Source organism: Artemia sp. Qi Xiang Cuo, chromosome 10 (assembly GCF_049724085.1).
Source record: "Artemia sp. Qi Xiang Cuo chromosome 10, ASM4972408v1, whole genome shotgun sequence".
Taxonomy (NCBI): domain Eukaryota; kingdom Metazoa; phylum Arthropoda; class Branchiopoda; order Anostraca; family Artemiidae; genus Artemia; species Artemia sp. Qi Xiang Cuo.
Genome location: NC_142803.1, coordinates 18,811,716 through 18,835,536, shown reverse-complemented (window position 1 = coordinate 18,835,536; position 23,821 = coordinate 18,811,716). Strand labels below are relative to the sequence as shown.

The 23,821-nt window shown below is 33.9% G+C and overlaps 1 protein-coding gene across 1 annotated transcript in view; it reads right to left on the bottom strand.

The window, feature by feature from the left end:
- LOC148947542 (uncharacterized) overlaps positions 1 to 22,294 on the bottom strand; it is a 68,773-nt gene extending 46,479 nt beyond the window's left edge. The window contains exons 1-3 of the mRNA XM_089095930.1: positions 22,211 to 22,294; positions 18,277 to 20,043; positions 7,673 to 7,951 (exon numbers count right to left, since the gene is read on the bottom strand). Coding sequence (XP_088952056.1) covers positions 7,673 to 7,951; positions 18,277 to 18,783 — 786 coding nt within the window. The 5' untranslated portion in view covers positions 18,784 to 20,043; positions 22,211 to 22,294. The remainder of the gene's footprint in view (positions 1 to 7,672; positions 7,952 to 18,276; positions 20,044 to 22,210) is intronic.
- Positions 22,295 to 23,821: the final 1,527 nt, after the last annotated feature.

Below are 23,821 nucleotides of genomic sequence, written 5' to 3'. Positions count from 1 at the left end.
GTAGACACATCCTAATGCAGTCAAACACTTCATTGGATCTTGGACATAAGAATGAGTCAAGAGCTGAAAGCGTATAAAACATAAGTGCTGCGATCTTTAGAATCATACCATGGTCTAAATCACAGTTATCAATTCTCAGAGTATATATTTTTGACATTTCTTAGGGCTGATTGCAACCCTGATTATGTATAATGTGAAGTTAAGTCCAGTCTTTCCTGGCTTACAGTCTCTGTACCCTTTCCAAGTTTTTCTGTCATGCCCTTTGCCACAGCAAAAAAAAAAAAAAAAAAAAATTCTTTACGCTTGCTTTGAGGACTTTAATGAAACGAAACAGCTGTAAGTGGAAGTTTTAGCTTTCGTTTGCATTTAAGGACACAACTTCTGAAATTAGATAACTTAGGCTATAAGATAATTTACTTGGCATATGGATAAAAAAAATTTTAAACTGTAAAAACAATAGTTTTTCAGTGATGTGGTAAAAATTAATCTTCTTTCCTCTATTGTTGAATTAGGTATGGTAAAGTATTTATCCACTTTTACACCCCTGGAAAATCCGAAATTGAGAGTTAAACAGTTGTTTATAGCATTCGTGGCCTTTCAATAGGTTTTCTACACCATGCAGAACTAAAAATTTTGAAACTATTCGAATTTTGACCTTATCATTGTTATTATTGTGTTAACCTAATTAAAAGAAGCATATACTGCTTTTGAAATCAAGTAAAGTCTACTCTATATTCAATGAACCAGGGTAAACCTTCGAAAGAAAAGAAACTGATGTTTTTTTCGGTACTGGTGCATTATGCGGGCCCACCGCTAATCAAGGAAACCAGTCACAAAACCCGTCAAACGGGCTATTTGCAAGAGGCCGCTATAGACAAATGATTGCAAAATTTTGTTTCTCAATGAGTTACAATATTTAAACGATTGTTTATGGAGTTTAGAGGGGGAGCTACCTAGGTTAGGTTAGGTCACGTAATTAATATATGCTATGCTTTATCCAACCCCCCTCCACACCCCTAATGTGCAAATATAGCACAAATTTGTTTCTAAACTATTATATATTCATCCTATTTTATTTCATTAGCACTAACCAAACTTGACTTCTTCGCGGAGCCCGCATAATGCACCAGTATCATTTTTTCAATTTGATGGGGTCAAACTTCTCTCCTCCCTTACAGTTGTAAAAGTTTTTTTTATATATATATACACATATATATATATATATATATATATATATATATATATATATATATATATATATATATATATATATATATATATATATATATATATATATATATATATATATATATATATATATATATATATATATATATATATATATATATATATATATATATATATATATATATATATATATATATATATATATATATATATATATATATATATATATATATATATATATATATATAAAAGTATACTTATTTCAATTGGCTTATATTTTACATTAATTGTTCCTTTTTGGGCCAATTACATTATTACTGAAGTGTACGTCAGACAGGTAGGTTATGCCAAATAGCCCTGTTTTTCTACCCAGTTGTAGTTGCCTGTTTTTACAATTTCAAATTTCGACGGAAAAAACGGAAAAACTGAAAGAACGGAAAACGGAAAGAACTGAAAATTCGATTGGTTCTTTTATATGAAATTATAAGCAACTAAAAAAAACGAATTTTTTTAATCACAACATCTTTTAAAAGTAAATGCTTCGTATTCTTTGTGGCTACGGAGGGTGTACTTCTATTTTTAAACTACCCCTAGGGTATCATTTGTTTACAACATAATGAGCAGGTCCTCCCTTGAAGAGGGGTTCTAGGGCCCGAAATGCATAGAGTAGTGTATTTTTAGAGGGGAGAGACTATCAAATTAAACATAGAAACACCGTGTAAATCATAAAAAAAATTAAGAGGTTTAAGAAGAAAAATAGAATCGTGATATTTTAATCGTGACTTGCTGAGTCCAAACCACCCGTGAAACATGTGGAACTGTGTACGAACCACCCTAGAGGTGTTTGTTGGCCTTATCTACATGTCTTTTCTTCCTGAATCACCTCGTTCATACACGTTTCCAAAAGTTACCCTTACGAAGGGTTATCTTCATAACGAGTATATATATATATATATATATATATATATATATATATATATATATATATATATATATATATATATATATATATATATATATATATATATATATATATATATATATATATATATATATATATATATATATATATATATATATATATATATATATATATATATATATATATATATATATATATATATATATATATATATATATATATATTTATATATATATATGTATATATATATATCTATATATATATATATATATATATATATATATATATATATATATATATATATATATATATATATATATATATATATATATATATATATATATATATATATATATGTATATATATATATATATATATGTGTATATATATATATATATATATATATATATATATATATATATATATGTATATATATATGTATATATATATATATATATATATATATATATATATATATATATATATATATATATATATATATATATATATATATATATATATATATATATATATACTCGTTATGAAGATAACCCTTCGTAAGGGTAACTTTTTTGGAAACGTGTATGAACGAGGTGATTCAGGAAGAAAAGACATGTAGATAAGGCCAACAAACACCTCTAGGGTGGTTCGTACACAGTTCCACATGTTTCACGGGTGGTTTGGACTCAGCAAGTCACGATTAAAATATCACGATTCTATTTTTTCTTCTTAAACCTCTTAATTTTTTTTTATGATTTACACGGTGTTTCTATGTTTAATTTGATAGTCTCTCCCCCTCTAAAAATACACTACTCTATGCATTTCGGGCCCTAGAACCCCTCTTCAAGGGAGGACCTGCTCATTATGTTGTAAACAAATGATACCCTAGGGGTAGTTTAAAAATAGAAGTACACCCTCCGTAGCCACAAAGAATACGAAGCATTTACTTTTAAAAGATGTTGTGATTAAAAAATTCGTTTTTTTTAGTTGCTTATAATTTCATATAAAAGAACCAATCGAATTTTCAGTTCTTTCCGTTTTCCGTTCTTTCAGTTTTTCCGTTTTTTCCGTCGAAATTTGAAATTGTAAAAACAGGCAACTACAACTGGGTAGAAAAACAGGGCTATTTGGCATAACCTACCTGTCTGACGTACACTTCAGTAATAATGTAATTGGCCCAAAAAGGAACAATTAATGTAAAATATAAGCCAATTGAAATAAGTATACTTTTTGGCATAAAAAAATTATATTGGTACATCTTTTTCTCTCTGATTTAACTATTACCAGGGCTTGGCTAATGCCAGGATACTCAGTTACTCATCACGCTTGTCATCTTATTCATACTATAAAAATATTTAAGAAGTAGGCCTACTGTCCAGGAAGCTTAGCTTGTAGGAGGCGTACCAATACAATGATAAAACTGCAACTACAATAAACCGTACACTAAATTTCAAAACAGATATGAAAGCAAAAAGTAGAGACTAAGCACTAGAATACTAGAATTTTTATTAATAAAAGAAAAACACAAAAGAGAAAATAAGAAATAACATGAAGAAGAAGAAGAACAGAAAAAAATTAAAGAAATCAGAAACAAAGTCATTTTATATTTATTTAATGTTTTTATTATTATTTTACTAATGGGACGAACGATCCTGGGCCGAGTTGCAATTTTTTTTGTGAAAGGGTGTTTGACTTGTGCACTGCGTATCTCGTTGCTTTGTTTCAAATATGTAATTTGAAATAAATTTAATCCATAGGGTAGGTCCCTGTGCTGAAGTGTTTTTAGTTATGAATTTACTGATTGAATGATTCGAAAGAAAAGTCAGTGTTGCAATTCGGTCTGTTCGAACTTCTCAGAATTTCGCTAAAGCTAGCCATTTATCATCAATTCTTAGGTTAGCAGAAAGAAATTGCGCAGGGTCCGGAATTAGATTACGGTGATGACATTATGTGAAAACTTCTCCGTAATAAATCAAACAAGAAAAAGAAGAAAAAATACTGTATTTTAAGGTTATTCGAAAGCATCTCCAAAATAATTCAAAAAAGAAGAAGACTCCCTACTTCAACTAATAGGAATAGCCAATCAAATAAACCTTAGTAAGAAGGGTTTACCCGTTAACTAAGTCTTTGATTCAAAGCGTTAGCTAAAACATTATTTTTGAAACCGAAATTATTTTGTCCAAAAAAAGGAGCTTATTTTTCAAGAAGTGAAACTCTCACTCTTGTTTTTTCTTAAATTTCTTCAGTAATAGACAAGTTTCGAAAGCTAATTTTTGACACGGTATTTTATTGTCATGCATTTAATGTTTATCCAAAGCAAGCGATATATCGGAAGGTACTTATGTACTTATGTATTATAGCCACCGCACTCAAGTTCTTCATCTGAGTAGAACCGGTTTCTCTGACGGTTAATCCTAATGAAATATAGCCTGCCAAATTATGATGAAAATATACTGCTTTATAAACAAAATAATGAAAACTACAGAAGAAAATTATGGAAAGCAGGCCACCCAGAAGGGTTAGATAACCTGGTGGCGGGCGTTTACTCCCCCCCCCCCTCCCTCCTGTGATTACAACCCCCGAAAAATACCGCCCCGAGGAAAATACCTCCCCCCCCCCGGAAAATGCCCTCGTGGAAAATACCCACCTCCCACGGAAAAGCCCCCCCAGAAAACACCCCCGCGGAAAATACCCACCCCCGGAAAATACCCCCCGGAAAATAATCCCCGGTAAATACCCCCCGGAAAATTCCCCCCTTGGAAAATAGGGCTTTCCAAATTTGAGAATTTTATTTGAGTTTTATTTTTAATTTCCATTGGGGGAAGGAATTTTGGAACTTGTATATTATGCGCCACTCACTCAAGTTTACGCAGTGTAAAATTTGAGAACACACCATTTTTTTTTTTTTTTTTAGATTTTTCGTTACTTTAGAAATAAATTTGGGCTATAGATTTACACATAAGGGGGGGGGGGGGGTAAAGTATAGTGGGTCTGCATGCAAAATGTGTTTGGTACAATTATTCTGCATATTTGATAGATAGATGAATAAGTGTATTTTAAAGCCAAATATACGGCAATGAACATAGTAAAATAACATAAATGAATATAGTGAACCATATAGTTTTTAAGCCCCATGAAAATTCCCCCCACGAAAAATACCCCCCCCCACGGATAGTAACCCCCGCGTAAAATACCCCCTCTTTGGAAAATACCCTTGCGGAAAATACCCGCCCCCCCCCCATGTGGAAAATAAGGTTTCTAAATTTGAAAATTTTATTTGAGTTTGTTTTTAGTTTCGTTAAAAACTGCTAAGGAAAAGAAAAACAGGAATTAACACACCTGAAGTGTCTAAAAAACTTAGAAGAAAAACAACAAAAAACCCATTTGTGTTGAAAAGACTTCCATATGAACTTCTGCAATTTTTTGGCTATAGCGGGTGCCAAATTAAAAAAAAAATTGAAGAAGAAAAAAAATATAGGTGAACAATCATCAAATTTAAGCTAAAACGTATGGCACCAAAAAGTTTGAGAAGTTTTGGCTATCCTTTGAAAGGATAGTTGGCTTTGGAAACCAACAAATTCCAAATTGTTTAAGTTCTTACGGACGAAAGCGTTGTCAAATTCTACGAGTTCATTTTTCTTATCTTCCAAGTGTAAAGCTTCCACAAATCACCATTAACAAACGAATGAAATCCAAAACTAGCAGAAATTGCAATAGATAGCCTAGTCAAACTCAAAACGAGCAAAAAGTAAAATGAGTATGACTAACAACACCCATGTCTTCTTCAGACCAGAAAATAATTTGCACTTTACTTAAAAAAATAAAAGTAACCGTGTATTGTCAGTTTGATATATATATTCTGATATCTATTCCTTATAGTCTTAATACTTCTTTATTTGTTAAAGTCAAAAACTGAAAACATTCAAAATGTATTTTGTTTATGTTCTGGTCTTGAGGAGGTGCGGGGATTTTCAGCCCTACTCATACTAATTATTGCTATTTTGAGTTTGAATAGGTTATTTATTGTAATTTCTGCTCGTTTTGGGTTCAATTCATCTATTTATGGTGATGTGTGGTAGTTTTACACTTGGAAAATTATGAATTTATTTCTACTCATTTTTGGCTTATCGAGGCTGTTTACTATTCGTTGACAAACTTGTTTTGCGGAAAAAGCTTTTTACATTAATTTCTGCTCATTTCTTATTGACATAGTCTTTTTCATATAAAAAATATCTTTTATCTTTTTAAATTTTTTTTTCTATTATACTCCATAGTTTTTACTTTGAAGAATATTTGACTTTATTTCTTAGTTACTTTAGACACAAATTTGGGCTATATATTTGCACATTAGGGGGGGGGGGGTAAAGTTGGTACAATTATTCTGCATATTATAAAGTAAGAATTATTTTCTGACTTCAAACTCTCCGAATACTTTATCCCCCCCTTTATGTGCAAATATATAGCACAAATTATATATTTCCCATATATTCTGTAACTTGTCTTTGTCTTGTCTCGCGCTAAGCTGTAAAAAAAACTAACGAAGACACCGGTTTTGTTCTCGAGTTTTACACAGCGTAAACTTGAGTGAGTTGCCCATAATACACAGTACCAAAACTCCTTTCCCCTACGGAAATTAAAAAAATAAAACTTAAATAAAATTCTCAAACTTGGAAAGCCTTATTTTCTACGGGGGGTACTTACCGGGATTGTATTATCCTTGGGGGGTATTTTCCGGGGGGGGGGGGTATTTTCGACGGATTATTTCCCACGGGGGGTATTTTCCCTGGGAACGTACTTTCCTGGGGGAGTTTTTGACGGGGGGGTATTTTCCAGGGGGGGGGGGTAATCGCCGTGGGGTAAACACCTAGAACCAGATAACCTATCCTAGGTTAGGTTCTCTTAGGTTAGTTTAGACACAATTCTGTACCAATACGAATCGCAAACTAAATACATTTCACCAATGTTAAGAGAAACCGGTTCTACTCAGATGAAGAACTAGAGTGTGTGGCTGTATTACATAAGTCCCGGTACTTACGTATTATACCAAACGCACTCGAAAAGTTCGCTCTCTTAGATATGAGAAAAACTGGTTTTTAACTGTCTATATTCAGAGACAATTAACTTAGGCTCAGTGGAAAAGCTACGTTATAGGTATATTTTATTTAAATATTTAATATATAGAGTTGGTATTTTGGTTAGATTAGGTTATGCTAGGTTAGGCATTTAATATAATGCGTTTTGGGTGGCATGCTTTCCATAATTCTTGGTCGTATTTTTCACCATCTTTTGGTACATGTCATTATGATTAATCTGAATTCACTTCTCGAATATGTTGGGTATAATGCGAAAGTACCAATAACCTAAATTTTGTTTACGTTTAGGTGAAATCACGTTTATAACGTTTACATAAAATATACGTTAATTAACGACTTTACTACGCTAAAATATGATCTATTTTTAAATTACTATTTTAAGGTCATGCATAATACGTTTACAGAAAGGATACTCTATTATGAAACCCTCCTATTGCGAACAACCATTAACAAAAAAAATTGTATTTACTGAGGCTGCCTTTGAGATGTAATACTTCTCAATTAATGATTTGCTACTTTCTTCCTCTGGAATGGGGCCAAGGTCTTTTGCTTCCAAATATGTGCTGTATCCCTTTTTAAGCACTTCTATAAACCAAACATAAAGCAGCGTTGACAAATAAGACTGATTATTCTGTTTGTAGGACACGGTGGAGAACGGAAGTTTCGAATTATTTCTTCCAATTTCCGCTGATTCAAGATTCTTAGAACTTAACGACTTCCTTACAAATTTCTTTTGCTCGCTCCTGCACTGAAAAAAAAACAATTAGAGATGAAACATTATTGACTTATACAAGTGAATAGGAAGTGTCAATTCTGAAACTTAAAATAAAAACACCTTAGTAGTTCTTATTTGGTGAGGGGGGCTGCTTATGGATATTTGAATTGCTCAATCCTTTCCAAAAAAAGGAAGCAATACTAGACCATTATAGTGCCCTTTTTTATATGCTCCTTATCCAACAAGCCTGATTATTTGTACTTGACGTAGTGTTTTGCGAGACGTAAATGACCTCAGAAAATCGGAACACTCGCAACACTATTAGTGATGCGAGTGTTCTTGACTTAGTGTTTTGCGAGACGTAAATGACCTTGACTTAGTGTTTTGCGAGACGTAAATGACCTCAGAGAATCGGAGGATTGCCACTTGACCGGTCTGAATTAGTGATCGGACAAGCGACACCTGCTAAACAAAAAAAAAAAAAGGATAGGTGAGAATAAATGACGGCAAATATAGAAATTAAACTGGTAAATAGTCTTAAAAAAAAGAATTAGCTTCGCGGAACATTCCCCCCGTAAAATACACCCCGCGGAACCTACCGACCCAAAAATTCCCTCCAGGATAATTCTCCCTCCCCGTGGAAAATCCCCCCTTAAGCAAAATTACGCAGCCTCAGAGAAAGAATAACAAATAAATAAAATGAACATAAGAAGCAATTCTTGAATATTTTACCAATATTTCAAAATGTATAAAGAATAGTGCTGTAGAAATTAGGAAAAAAATTCTGCTTAGAAGGCTAAAAAGATTTTTTGCTTAATCTATTACAGAATAACGAACTAAACGTTTTCCCATTCCGCCAGGATTGCCTTCCGGTGGGAAAAAATTCACTACATTCTTGAAAAAAATCACTAAATCAACGCATAAATCATTAGACTATTGACCAGAAATCACTAGAGACCACTAGAATTATAGTATTCTTTATCATTGTAGTTAATAATTGTTCTGTTTCCTTATCATATTCTATACAGGCCCACCTACAGGAAGGGGGTAAAATTACACCCTAGATGTGAAAAAATACCTTTAGTTTGATGGGGGTTTTTTCTCAAGCGAAAAATACCCTTGAAATTTGGAGAAATGCCTTTTTGCATCTTTATGCGGAGAATCTAACAAAATCATTGCTTCCTCCCTGTTCCTGAATTGGTACCTTTGGCTTATACTCCGATCACTGAAAATTGGTTATCGGTAATCTAGTCGAAATATTTACCTTTTTTTATTTTCTTTCCTTGTCGATCAAAAACCTCATTTTTCCCCAAAAAATATAAATACTGTTATTCCTTTTATTCTATTTGAGCTAGTATAATTACTGGGACACCAGCGACAATTTTGAAAATGGTCTTTTTTTAATTCCATGGAAAAATGTGCCCGACTCTTCACAAATTTCGTTAAGCATCGGTCTTATTGCGTCTTATAAATAAAGAGGCACTTGATAATTATACGGAACACATCCAAGAGGAAAAGTTATGTTAATCCTAATGAAATATACCAAAATCTGATGAAAATATAATACTTCAGATATTATATATAATTTGATAATATAATTTGGGCTATATAATTGCACATTAGGGAGGTTTGGGGTAAAGTAACCTAATCTTACCCCCCCCCCTCCCCTAATTTGCAAATATAAAGCCCAAGTTATACAAGTCTAATCCATTTTGTCACCTGTTATTTGTCTTTGTGGCTATGAAACTGGTTTTGAAAGATCATACATTATCCTTATTATTCTTAGCAAATTATCTTTAGCATACTTTCATTCTAAGACCTTTCCTCAGGGGCTGCGTGGGTCATGTTAAATCTAAAGGTATAGTTTTGGAACCTTTCAACTAATGCTAAACAAAATGGCTATCTCAAACTTTTGATCGAACAATTTTGGGGGAAAAGGACATGAGAGGGGGGCTAGCAGCCATCTGACCTTTTTGGTCAAATCAAAGGGACACCAGAAATTTTAATTTCCGTTCAAATGAGCCGTCTCTCGATGTTCTAGAACCGCTTGTTCGATATGATCGCTATGAGAAGAAAAAAGGAAATTAACACGCATCCGTGATTTTTCTTCTGGCAAATATAACAAAATTCAATACTTTTGCAGATAGGGGCTTGAAACCTCTACAGTAAGGTTCTCTGATATACCGAATCTAATGATTTGATTTTAATTAAAATTCTTTGACTTTTAAAACAACCGATAGCTTCAACTTAAAGATACTTTGCGCTCAATATTATTGATACTATTTAGTCTGATTTTTCTCGAGCTTCTAAGTAAAGTTGTTCTTAGTAAATTCATTTCCCAAATAAAATTTTTCTAAATAAATTTATTAGTAAACATTTTCTAAGTTTTACTTTTAATAGTCTTCTACATATTATGTAGTTATTATTACGCAGCAAATTACAGAGTATAAAGGCTGGTAAATTACAGTGATATTTATGAAATATTTAGTATTAGTTTAAATATTTATTTAACATCTAGCAGAATCTTCTGAATCTCTTAGTATTTGCCAGTTATTCCTTATGATAAGTATAAACAATTGCAATAACACTATTCGTAAATAGGTTCTTAGACCACACTGCTTTTCCATTTACCAAAAATTTAAGATTAATATTTTCATCAGATTTTGGTATATTTCATTAGGATTAACAAAACTTTTCTTCTTGGATGTGTTTTGTATAATTAACAAGTACCTCTTTATATATAAGAAGCAATAAGACCGATGCTTAACGAAATTTGTGTAGAGTGGGACACATTTTTTCGATGGAATTATAAAAAGGCCATTTTCAAAATTTTCGCTGCTGTCCTAGTAATTATACTAGCTCAAGTAGAGTAAAAAGAATAACAGTATCTATATTTTTTGGAAAAAAAAGGGGTTTTAGATCGACAAGGAAAAAAACTAAAAAGAAAAAGGAAAATATTGCGACTAGATCACTGATAACCAATTTTCAGTGATCGGAGTATAAGCCAAAGGTACCAATTCGGGAACAGGGAGGAAGCAATAATTTTGTTCCATTCTCCGCATAAAGATGCAAAAAAGCATTTCTTCACATTTCAAGGGTATTTTTCGTTTGAGAAAAAACAACCATCAAACTAAAGATATTTTTCCACATCTAGGGGTGATGTTACCCCCTTCCTGTAGGTGGGCCTGTATAGAACATGGTAAAGAACCAAAAAATGATTAATTACAACGAAAAAGAGTATTATAATTCTAGTGATTTATAGTGATTTCTGGTTAATAATCTAGTGATTTATGTGCTGAATTAGTGATTTTCTTAAGAATCTAGTGATTTTTTCTCACCGGATGGCAATCCTGGCGAGGTGGGAAACGTGTCAGTCATTATCCTTTAATAGATTAGGCACAAGATCTATTTAGCCTTCTTAAGCGGAATTTTTTTTCCGTTGAGAAAGGCTCCCGGACGTGGGGTCGAAATATTCGGAGTTTTTTTTAATTAAATGTTTATTTGTTGTTATTAATTGTTTCACTACTTTATTCAATCAAAACCCGTTTTTTCTTGCTTAACTTTTTCGTAAATGGAAAAGCAGTATGGCTGTTTAAAAATATTTTATTTGTAACAAACAGTAAAACACATTTATTAAACGGTATTATAAAACAGTAAAAAACAGTTTATTTGTTGTTATTTCTGTTTCACTGCTTTATTAAAATTAAAACCATTTTTTCTTGCTGAATTTTTTCGTAAACGAAAGTTTCGTGCTGTAGCCTAAAAATTCACATTGGTTTTTAACCAAAAATCTTTTTGTAATTATTCCTTAGAAAATACACTAAAAAATTCAAGAATTGGGAGAGTTCATGATTTATTAGTCTTTAAAACAGATTCTAGATATAAAACGCAGACTCTTTAGTTAAGAGTAACCCCCCCCCCCAAAAAAAACAGAAATGTCATGACAAAAATTTTCCAGTGTAAAGATATGCCTTGTAATTTTTTTCTTGGGCTAGTGGCAACTCTGGTCTAAAGTCAAAATTTGATGGGGCATGGGGTAATTTTCTTTTCTGGTGCGAAAGCAGGTCTAACGCTGCCAAGTGGCAGTGCATTCTGAAACTTAAACATCAAGTTTTTCACGCATTTTAACAAGTCCATCACAAATATTTTCTTAGTTGCAACCCGAACGGTCACCAGAGCTACCGCAGTAGCGTTGACTTTGTAAATAGCTAAGTGTCTTCCATTAATTGTTTATTCTTTTTCGGATATTTCCTATAGAGAACAGGCACTTGGTGGCGGAGTTGTTCCTATCGGGAATTAGAAGTTCTAGAGCTACTGTAAAAAATATAAAGTAATCGGAGGGCCAAAAGTGAGGATACATGTTGTTCCCCGCCCCTAAAGAATTAGGTAATTTCGAAGACCATACTGCCTGTCCATGAAGATAAATAACAGTTGTAAAGTAAAAGACTAAGTATGAAGGCCCTAGACCCTTAAGGTCCAAACCAGCGCTGCTGAGCTCCGTTTCGTGGCCCTTCAGCCAGGAAGTGCAATGGGGGGCTGGGGGCCAGCCATCCTGTGCTTTCGCACACCCTTCCTGCTTACCTATCCCAGATTTCTCCAGGTACCCATTTAGAGCTGGGTCGACTCTGGCTAAGCTTACAGAGTCACACCACTGACCCGCATCCCAAACCCAAATATCTTGCCACGCCGGGGATCGAACCTGTGCCCATTGGACAAAGAATTCTCAACCCAGCGCGCGTCCACTTACACAGCGTACGTCACATAAATAACGGTTGGAATAGGGATAAATCCTTTTAATAGACGATGAAAAACGATCACAAAAACGCTAGATATTTCGAGCACGTGTACAGTGATCAGTAGAAATACTGGTGACGTATTTCATCAGTATTTCTACTGAATACGATCACTGTAAATGTAATCGAAATATATGAAATTCTTTGCGATTCTTTCTTCCCTATGTTTAAAAAGGATTTATCCCTATTCGAACTGTTATTTATCACTCTAAAGGAGATATTCCTCTTCCTTTGAGCTGAAGTATTTAGTTTGATTTAGAACAAATAGAAAGATAGAACAAATAGAATCAAAATTCTGCAAGTATCATACATAATCGTCTGGCATAAAAATTGTAGTTACTCAACCAAGCTGACAAACTAATTTAACGTTATGAGGTTATGACGCTGGTGACCTTGATGACTAATTCATGGTTTTTGCTGTTAGATGAGTAGTTTTAGCGTAGTTTGTCAAATTCATATTTGTATGTTCTGCACCAGGGACGCATCCAATGGCTGCAACGGTACCTAAACACGTGACCCGGTAACTCTTTGCGCTTTATGTTTTATGGATGCGTTAGGCGTTAGACCTGAGGGTTAAACCGTAAGCCCCAACTTAACTACCTGTTCTATGGGAATTAATTCCATAGCCTTTGCTTTGATACTTAACTCAAATTTAACGATCTAATTTTTTTTTCTCACTATCCAAAACTGGTCTCAGCGGTAGGTAAGGTGTCTGCCAAGTGTCATATAATGAAGCCGAAAACCAAAGAAACCGAAATTCCGAGAAACCAAAACTTTGGTTCAAGAGCCCCTTAAATAAAGTCACAGTCTGAATTGTAAAAATTACTTTTTGTGTCACGTCGATCAAAAGTTTTTTTTTTTTTTTTGCTTAGATCCCTAAGACATGAATTGAGTAGTTTCAAAAATTTATAAAAAAACAAAACTTGACCCAAAAATACACCCCAAACGTATCGGAATATACCAGAAATTGTGTATTGTACTATGAAATGTCCAAATGGACCACACTGCACCAGGACCTCTAAATTGTGCCGAAAATATTATAACTGTACCGTGTTGGCATCGCTGAGCTGCTATTTTAAAGGAAACGTTATTTAATTTATTAATATTCCAAAAAGGGAACAAACAGGCAAACTCCCAACGATAATAAAAAGGTAACTGCTGAAAAATGATTGTAAGATATGATGGGCAAAATCCACCTAGCGACGTCGTGACGCGAAACCCAACTAGTAAGTCTGATTAAAAGCGACATTCTTTGGAGTCTTCTTAGAAAATTTATCTTCTTAGAAAAAAGGAAGAATTTTTCTTTAGATGGGTAGACTAGTCGTCTATTTAAAAGATAGGAGCAATGGCATATTTTTAACCGAGGGTGTGCCAGCTTTCAGAAATCAAGTGCACCAGATGGGAAGGCGTCATAACATCTCAACCCAGCACTAACGTCATTTCGTCTATAAAATTCGTCATAACATCGACAAAAAACCACTAACCGTCAAAACATCTAAAATTTTAAAACTTTAGTTTTTTGGGGTTTAGGGGGGAAACGGTATCTAGGTTAGGTTAGGTTACGTATTTAATATATGCTATGCTTTACCCCCACCCCCCTGATGTGCAAATACATAGCCGAAATTTGTTTCTAAACTAATATATACTTCTTGCTATTATATAAACTAATAAATTTTTTTAGATGTTATGACGGTTAGTGTTTCTGACGGATTTTCCTTTTAGATGTTATGACGTTTAGTGCTTGTGATGGTTAGTCAAAATGGTAGCACCCCCACCAGATTCAAATGCCAAACATGACCAAAGAGCGACAAGCCTGGGGGAACCCTACCAATCATTAAGAGAATTGTTCCAAGCACTACGAGGACTGTGCCACGTGTGGCGGGGCTGTGCACACGTTGCGCTCCAGTATGTTCACCAGGTAGCGAAAAGTGGGTGACGCCCCGGTTTTAACCCGGTTCATAACCGGTTTTAACCGTGCATAAACAGTTTGTTTTGTTTGTTTTAAACACAACTTTCTCAGCCAGAGAGATAAAAAAATCAATCTTGATCCCGAAATCGAACTGAATACTCAACCATGGGCGCCCATAAGCTGAATTCCAGGGGGGGCAAACCTCGTTTAATTGGCACTTTTAATGCTATATAATAGAAATCTCAGAACAAAAATATAAAAATAAGGCAGCATCATTCAGCCAGGGGGGGAGCCCCCTCTCCCATATGGGCGCCCATGTACTCAACAATGTAACATTATTATGTTCATTGGGTGGACACGAAACCTAGCAGTCGAAGGTCGAAGGGAGACTCTAGTCAGAATCATGCACATGGTTGATATTTCTTCCTGTAGTGGCGCAGTGGGATTACTCTCTGTTCAATAAAACGTGATGTGGAGATAAAACTCAACTGTAGCAACCCGCTACACGGCCAGAAATTTGATTCATGTGATGAGATTATGTGAAAGTGTCTCCATGACATTCCAAACAAGAGGAGAAGAAAATTGATATCTTTTCTGAAGCTTCCTATTTTTCTTCTCAGAACTGTCCAAATTTCCTTTCAACTTACATCCATTTTGTAAATCTTAATCGTTTCAAACAACATGATGTAATATTCAAACTTGGTAAAAAAAAAATTTACTATTTCAAAATTTAATTTCCTTATGCTCTGCAAGTAGTCACTCCAATAATCCTGGTAGACACAACTAAACACCCATAATACGGCGTAAGTAATAATATGGTACACCTAAAAAGGTGTTATGGTGCAACGCCTACACCGTAACGATAAGGAAAAACCAGACAACGGAGTACCTTGTTATTCTCTTTAAAATCCGAAAAAAAACTGACTTGGTTTGGGACAGAAGGGGGTGGGGGAATGTGTTTGGGTTAATCGTATTTGTCTATTTATGCTATTTTATTTTTTATACCGACCTGTTATAAAGCCAAATGCATTCTTCTTAATAATAATAACAGTATTATTGACACACAAAAAAAGTTTGTTCTTCTTATGTCTTTCACAGTATTTTCTCATGGCTATAAGATTAGACTCTTACGTTAGCATGAATATTAGGGGATGGTCGTTGCAAAAAATGGTCAAAAAGAAAGAGTCAAAAATTCAAACAATCTCATTGGTTGGCTGGAGAGCATCACTGACCAACCATGAAGTAAGAAAACAGTGTGAAGTATACTCACCCCAGCAAAGATTTTCGGTACTGTTCTGTTATAGCGCCTACGTTAATTCTTCATCTAAGTAGAACCTGTTTCTCTGACTAATCCTAATGAAATATCACAAAATATGGTTGAAAATATAATACTTTAGAAACAAATTTGGGCTATATATTTGCACATTATGGGGCGGGGTGGGGTTAAAGTAAAGTCGGTCTGCATTCAAAATATGTTAAGTACAATTATTCTGCATATTATGAAGTAAGAATTGTTTTCTAACTTCACACTATCCGACTACTTTACCCCCCCCTAATGTGCAAATATATGGACCAAATTCGGCACTCTTTTGCTAAACGGACTCTTTTATATACGGCAATGCAAACCAGTTACCAAATAGACCGAGACGCGTGATGAAAAACAGATTTACGCTGCATTCTCGGATATAAACAAAGGCAAGAACTTTATTTAAATTCTTGTTTTTTGGGGTTTAGGGGGGGGGAAGGTACCTTGGTTAGGTTAGGTTACGTATTTAATATATGGTATGCTTGGCCCCCCCCCCTAATGTGCAAATATATAGCCCAAATTTGTTTCTAAACTATTATATATTCATCCTATTTTATTTCATTTCATCCTATTTTATTTATTTCATCTCATATTTCATTTCATGAGTCAGTTCTCCGGTCTCTTTTGCCTTTAGTTTGCTAATGGTTTTTTTTTGTGTTTGGTTGATGGATTGAGAAGGACAAGGTTAAATATGTTGAATATTGAGAATTGATGAGATAATAATGAGTAGGGGTGGTATAGTCGCTTATTAGGGATTTTTATGTGATAGGTTTGTTTTTGTTTTTTTTTTTTAGGCCTAGTTTGGGTAATGATATCTAAAAGCTTAGCTTCTGGATTTTGTTATTTTTGGTTGATGAATAAACCCTAAATTTATTTAAAAAAAAACCAAACTAGCACTATATAAAAGAGTCCGTTTAGTAAAAGAGTACCCCAAATTATATATATTTCCCATCTATTCTGTCACTTGTTTTTGTCTTGTCTCACGCTAAGCTGAAAGAAACTAACGAAGAAACTGGTTCAACAGTGCTTACAAGAACGAAGAACTTAACACAGGCACTGTAACAAAAAAGTACCAGATTTTCTAGCGGGGATCCCGAAGAAAAGATTATGCGAAAAATTCAACAAAGGTCATACTGCAAGGTATATAAATTGCAGCAGCCAGTAATGTATAATTAATCCACGTTAAGACGGAGAAAAATTAAAGAACGATAAATATTCTTGGCTTAAAATTCCAAAAGTCCTAATAGAAGAAGGGAAGAAAAGAAACAACGTTTTGGCAAATATGCCCCTCCCCCCTCAGAATGTAAAAGCCAAGAAAAAATAGGACACATCAGTGCTAGCCATACAAAAAAGGGATTTTCCTTGTTGTTCAAGGTGGGGGACAGTGAGTTTCCTGTTTGGGATTTTTGACAATGGAGATATCATGGTGCAGTTTTCATTTCAATCCGATATAACTTTTGAGGATTTTCGGGCTATCTTCCAAATTTCCCATAAATTCATTTTTGAAATAAACTTTTACCATCAATATTAATCAAAGTCATAGTTCAAGTTCCTGAATTAGATTCAAATGACAATTTTTTCTCACCTGATATTTTTTAAGCGTTTTTAAAATCTTCGTTTATTTTGGGCTGAACTTCGTTCATTATTAGGCTGAGGCAATCGCTGCATCCATGAAAAATATTTAATGAATTCTCTCTAGTCACTTATCAGATCATTTATTTTGTAAGTAGTTTTTTTTTTATTTATTTCTAAGAAATGTCTTTCGAAACAGTTTATCTTGTAGCGTTTATTCTGATCATTTCTGTTAGTTGAGTCCTTAAAATTAAAAAAAAAACGCACAAAATTTCAGAAAATAGCCAAACTTTAAAACAGTGCTTTGTTTTACACTTAAAAGGCCAATATATCCTTGTCTAAGGAGATCGGAATAATCTGGCCCAATTTAATCACAAATTCGGCCATTTAGCCGTACACCAGTCTTAGGGTTTTTCTGTTGCTTTTTTTTAACATCCGGCCTATGTACGATGTCCCTAAGAAAAAGAAAAGAACAAATAAAAAAAAACAGCAGCAAAAATAACCAAGACAGTATAAAAAATACCTGGCTACGGCAGAAAAAGTTATTTTATTGGTTTTAAATTTGGGGACTGATTTGCCGTGCACATCAATCCTAAGTTTCTTTATGAACGAGCCGTCATGTGAATTATATCATTAAAAAAATAATAAATAAAAATTAGACCTAGAGAGAATAGCTCACTATGTCAGAAAAAAGTTAGTTTATTGGTTTTAATCTTTGGAACTAACTTGCCCTAGATAAAAAAAAAAAAAAAAAAAAAAAAAAAAAAAAAAAACTTACCATCTCAGAATAAAGGGTCACATAAGGAAAGATCAATAAAATAGTCAATCCAACATCTGCCACTACCACCAAGAACACAACATGAGAGATATTTATCGCATGCTTCACCAAATGAGCCAATTGTCCTATTCTCGCAGCCGTACAAACAGTGGAGCTAATCACTGCCAATAGAAGAAATATCTTTCTATTCCATAGTTGACAAAAATGTAGCGATAAAATAATCACAATAATTTGAATAAAATTGAAAACTTCGCATATAAAAATGAAAACACCTTTTGGTGAGACAAAACACTCTAAGCACAGTATTATATTCATTAATAACTTCAAGAAATTCATTATAAATGAACATGTACAATCAATATAATCTTTTCTTCGCATTTGTACTTTTGAATAATAATAGATTAGCAGTAAAGATAAGTATGAAAACAAAATGGAGGTCGCTAGGATAGTATGGTAGCAAAAGCTAATAAGCCCATCTTCTGACATTGTATTGTATTCACTCTTCATTTTTAACGCGATGTCATTTAAACATTCGCCACTTGACACATATCACTTTATCTTGCTTCTTTAACAGAAATATCACAAATTATTGATGCTCACACAGGTTTTTTACTTGAGTATTTTTGGGAACCTCAAAAGCCATCCGATCAGATGTTTTGGCTTCCTGGGGGTTAACGATGTCCAATGATACTGAGTGGGCGGAGCGTTATCCAATCTCAGCGAGGCAGAGCGTTACCCAATCCAATGACATTGCGCAGGCGGGCTAGTTTTTTTTAGATAGCCAATGTAACTGAGGAACACTTCAGCCCATGTATTTTGCTAGGAGTGAGATATCTGGTGAAACCTAATGGATAATTCGCAGCAAAACAGCCCCAAATAACACTCTATTAAATGTTAATCTATAATTTTGCCTAACCAATTGAAGTGTGCCCCTTCACCCTGTGTCTTGATTAACAGTAAAAGTAGTCGCAATTAACAGTAGATATGAATATATAATTCTGTCTTGTATAATTACGCCCTGCCACTTAAAATATATCCTTGTGTCCGATCTTATAGTAAAAGTAATCACAAGTAATCCTACAAATGAATTTATAAATGTGCCCTGTATGACTATATCTGGCCACTTTATCTTTGTGTTTGGTCTTATAGTAAAGTAGTTACAATTGAAACTAGATATGGATTTATGATTGCTTCCCAGCCAATTTAAATATGTCTTTACTGATTATTACTGATGATTTACTGATTATTACTTTACTGATGATTACTGTTAATAGTCTATCTCCACATAGAATAATATATTCACACTTGATGACGCATTATCAAAACTTAATCTCGCTTTTGTTGTGATATATGGTATCAAATATAGCAAATAATTAAAAGAAGTGAGCATTCATGTCTTATTTAGGATGATACAGTAGCCAAACTGATAATATCGCTTTTAGGAATCGTATTATCTTCTTTTTCAGCTCTTAGTACCACAGCGGTATAATGCTTGCCATTAAATGCCAATTTCCATTAAATGCCACTTAATTCTTTTTCTATCTCTACTGCACGGCAGTATACCAAAGATTAGCCAATATATATGGTATAGGTCAATCGTTGCTAGGATTTTTCAGCTTACAACCGTCATTCATGGACTAATTTTACGGTATGGTCTGTATTTTTTTCAGATAGTGACACACTGCTAGTTTTAGCAGCGGGCTTCTTTCTGCTTCATCACAAAGACGATCGTTAGGGTAAACATCAGTTATTTTAGGTACAGATGTCCTGCAAAAGGTTAAAGAGATTAAACCACTTGTCAACTATCGAACTAGGCAGACATAAATGTTGGTAAGCGGATGGAACTCTTCCCAGAAATTATAGATTTCCCCGTAATGTTTTGGGTTCTCAAATAATTTGGCTGCTCTGCGACGAAAAATTCATGTACTTCCACCTATCCTCTATCCAGGGACGTCCCGAGGGGAGGAAGGGGCGCGCCTCCTCCAAATTTTTTGGCATTCGGCAGAAATTTTGCAAAATCGGCAGAAATTTAGCAAAATTCTTGATTTCTGCAGAAAATTCGGCATAAACCAGGTAGCGGTAAAATTTACGAAGATCGCCCCCCAATAAAATGAGCCTCGGGACGCCCCTGCCTCTATCCCCACTCTCTTTCTTTCTCTCTCCCCCTGTCTTTCTTTCTCCCTCTCAAAGGGCTCTTTTGAAAAGAGAGATAACTTAGAATTTCCATAGGACTGAATTTAATATAGGAAAGAAAAGACTTAGAAAGCAAGAACAATTGAGATAGGAAAAGTAACAATATACAGTAAAATTCAGAAAGTAAAAGTAAACAGTTTCAGACTGATGAAACAAAAAGATGTTGGGACACAAATAAATAAGTAAATCAAAGAAAAGTCTGCCGAAGAATAAAAAACACATTAATGGAAGACCCATTATCCAGGGGTTTCTATCTTCCACTCTATATTTATGCCTTACGATATGCCCATTTTGCAAGCCGTCATTAGCCTTGAATTGAGGCAAATGAGAAGGAAACATATTAAGAAAACAATTCTTACTTAATAATATGCAAAAAATTGCAGTTAACACATTTTGAAGACGCTTCCATTATACTTTGTCCCATAACCCCCTCCCCCCTATCCAATATTTTGCAAATATAAAGCCCAAATGATAAATTCCTTATTTTTTTGTCGTTTCTTGATTTCTTCAGTGCTGATCAAATTTGTGGATTCATGGGTTCAAACAAGAGCGAATCATGGAAAAATGCATGGTAAATTTATAGTTTCGGCTATATATTTGCAAATTAGGATTGTTGAGCGGTAAAGTGGGTGATCAATAGTGGGTAGGAGTAAATCAATTGATAAATTTATGACAAACTTTGCATAGTTACGGTCTTCTAGGAGGGGGAAGGGGTTAAGTCCCACTTTTTTTGTACTGTTTTAATTAATGGTATACACCGCTATAGACTCTATCAAGGAAACTAGTCAAACGGGAGAGACATATACCTGGTTATAATGGTTTACGAGACAAATTTGGGCTATAGGTTATTGATTTTAACTTTGGAACTAACTTGCCTAGGTACCTCCCCCCCCCCCCTAAACCCCAAAACACAACAGTTTAAATAGTGCAAATTCAATGAGGAACCACGCTTTGCGATCAATTTAGATAGCAATTACCCGATTTACGGGTCTCCATACTAAATTGAAATAGAGTCTATAGCGGTGTGTACCATTAAGTAAAACAGTACCCTTTTTTCTATAAACGGCTTAGATACGTCAGAAAATTTTGCAAAAGTCTTTCACTGATACTCTGTTCTTATAATCCCCGGACGTAATTTTCAGTTCCTACTGCAATGAAGGCCTCTCAGCCTTATTACTTACTCCAACTTTGTCACTCCTAGTTTAAAAAAGCCGTCAAACAGTTACTCCGCACTCCAACTTCGCAGGTCATTTTTTTTGTCTTACTCCAGTGAACGCTTTGACTGTTGTTACAGCTTCTCCACTTCTACTGCAATCAAAACCTCTTATCGGTACTTCTCGCAAGTGCTTCTCCATCCCTGCTCCAGTGAAAGTCTCTTATTGTTACTCCTCAGCCAAACTCCCCTGGGCCTATGCTTCTACCATATTCTAATAAAAGCCTTTCTAAGTTACAACTATCCCCATCCCTGCCTTATAAACAGCTTTTTACAAACAATCCCAAATTTTTATTTCAATAAAATGTAGCGTCTCTTCCGACTGTATTTTCCAGGAAGAGAAAAATATTTGAAAAAGCGCAAAAAAAACTCTCCAAAATTGAAACTTTGAAAACATTTGTCGATAATTATTTCATAAAGAAAAGGAATTGTAATCCCTTATGAGCAAAGCGTTCAATAACAAGAAAAGTTTCTACAAATATAAAAATAGCTAACTGCTAGCTGCTACTGTAAAAAAACAGATCAAACCGGTTGAGATAATTGCTCTACTTCCGCATCACAAGCTTCGTTCAAGACTAAAGTGTGTTCCAATGTCTAAGATGTACATTGGCGCTCCATCCGAGTCTTAAAAGGACACCAATCTTAAATCAGGTTTTCAAAATCTTGATCTAAACTTTTTAATAACCAAAGATGAAATATGCAAAATTTGTCGCTCAAAATTGAAATCTTCATGATTTGTTTTTGAGGAGGGTAAAGGGGCTGAAAATCCTTCTGAACCCTTTTTCTCAAAATCTGAATTTTTAAACATTAATGAAGCTTCAATTAGCTGGTCTTAATTTTGGTGGTCTGATGGTGGTTTGATTGGTCTGATTAAGACCAATTTAAAACAAAAATCTTAAATCAGGTTTTCAAAACATTGATTTGAAGTCTATAATTGCCGAAAGTGAAATACATAAAAATTGTCGTTAAAAAAACAAAAAACTCGTTATTATTCTTGGAAGAGGGAGAAAGGGCTGAAAACCCTTTTGAACCCTGTTTTTTCGAAACCTGGTATCATCATTTTAAATTAATAATTAAGCAATCCTTAGTTATTAGAAAACTATTCTTTAAATTATACAATTTAGGTCGCTTATAAATAAAGTGAGCCCAAAGTTTAATAATTAAATTTTAGACATCGCTGAAAAATTAACTCTCCCTTTTCCTCCACTTTTTTTCTCTTCCAAATATTTTTACGAATTTTTTAACACCTTAGAAAAGGACAAATAAAAATATTCAATTAAAAATTGGGAGAAGGGAGAGGAAAACAAGGAATTTTCCTGGAGAAAGGGGATTTTCGAGAAATTTTTGCAAGTTTTCGTCAATTTTTAGTCTGAAAGAGGCCAAAGCCCCTTCTTCAAATAAAGAAGCGCATAAATAAAATTGTTGTCTTTATTTTTCAACAAACAGCTAAGCTGTTCCTGATTAGTAGACAATCATTTTTGAAGCCTTAGAGAGTAAATTCAGAGAGTAAACTTTCTATAAGTCTAGAGACTTTGTATCTAATATCACAAATAGAGGACTCACCCACTCTCCGCCACTGGCTGTACATCTAAGAGTACAACTTATCTGCTACTCGTGGCACTATCGCCAGGCTATACCTATTTATGTAACGTGTCACCTGGTTTGAATAATTGTCTAAGTTGGGCAACTCTTTGTTCCAGTTTTGAATAACCATGAAAATTTAAATATTTCGTTTTAATTTAATAAAATTTTCTCAACAACCGTTACTCCAATCATAGTGAGAGGTGGAAAGGGGTAGGGGTGGTGGTAAACCACCAGTTAGTGTACAAGTGTGCTTTGAGAGATATAAACTGACTCTTCTAAAAGAATTAATCAAAATGAACAATATCGAACATATTCAACAGATAGTAGGCTACCATTGCAACTGTAGGTATTCAAGAGATTTAGATTTATAATCGCACTATGATTTTCAGTTTGTTCGAAACCTCAACCACGTTATTTTACTATTTTTTTTAGGAGACATCACTTTCTAATGTTTATGTTCGCTATTATTAAACAGTTTTATTTCCCCTTAAAATTTATTTATTCTTTTTTTTTTTAGCACTAAAACATGAATATGATAACGACATTTATGTTTTC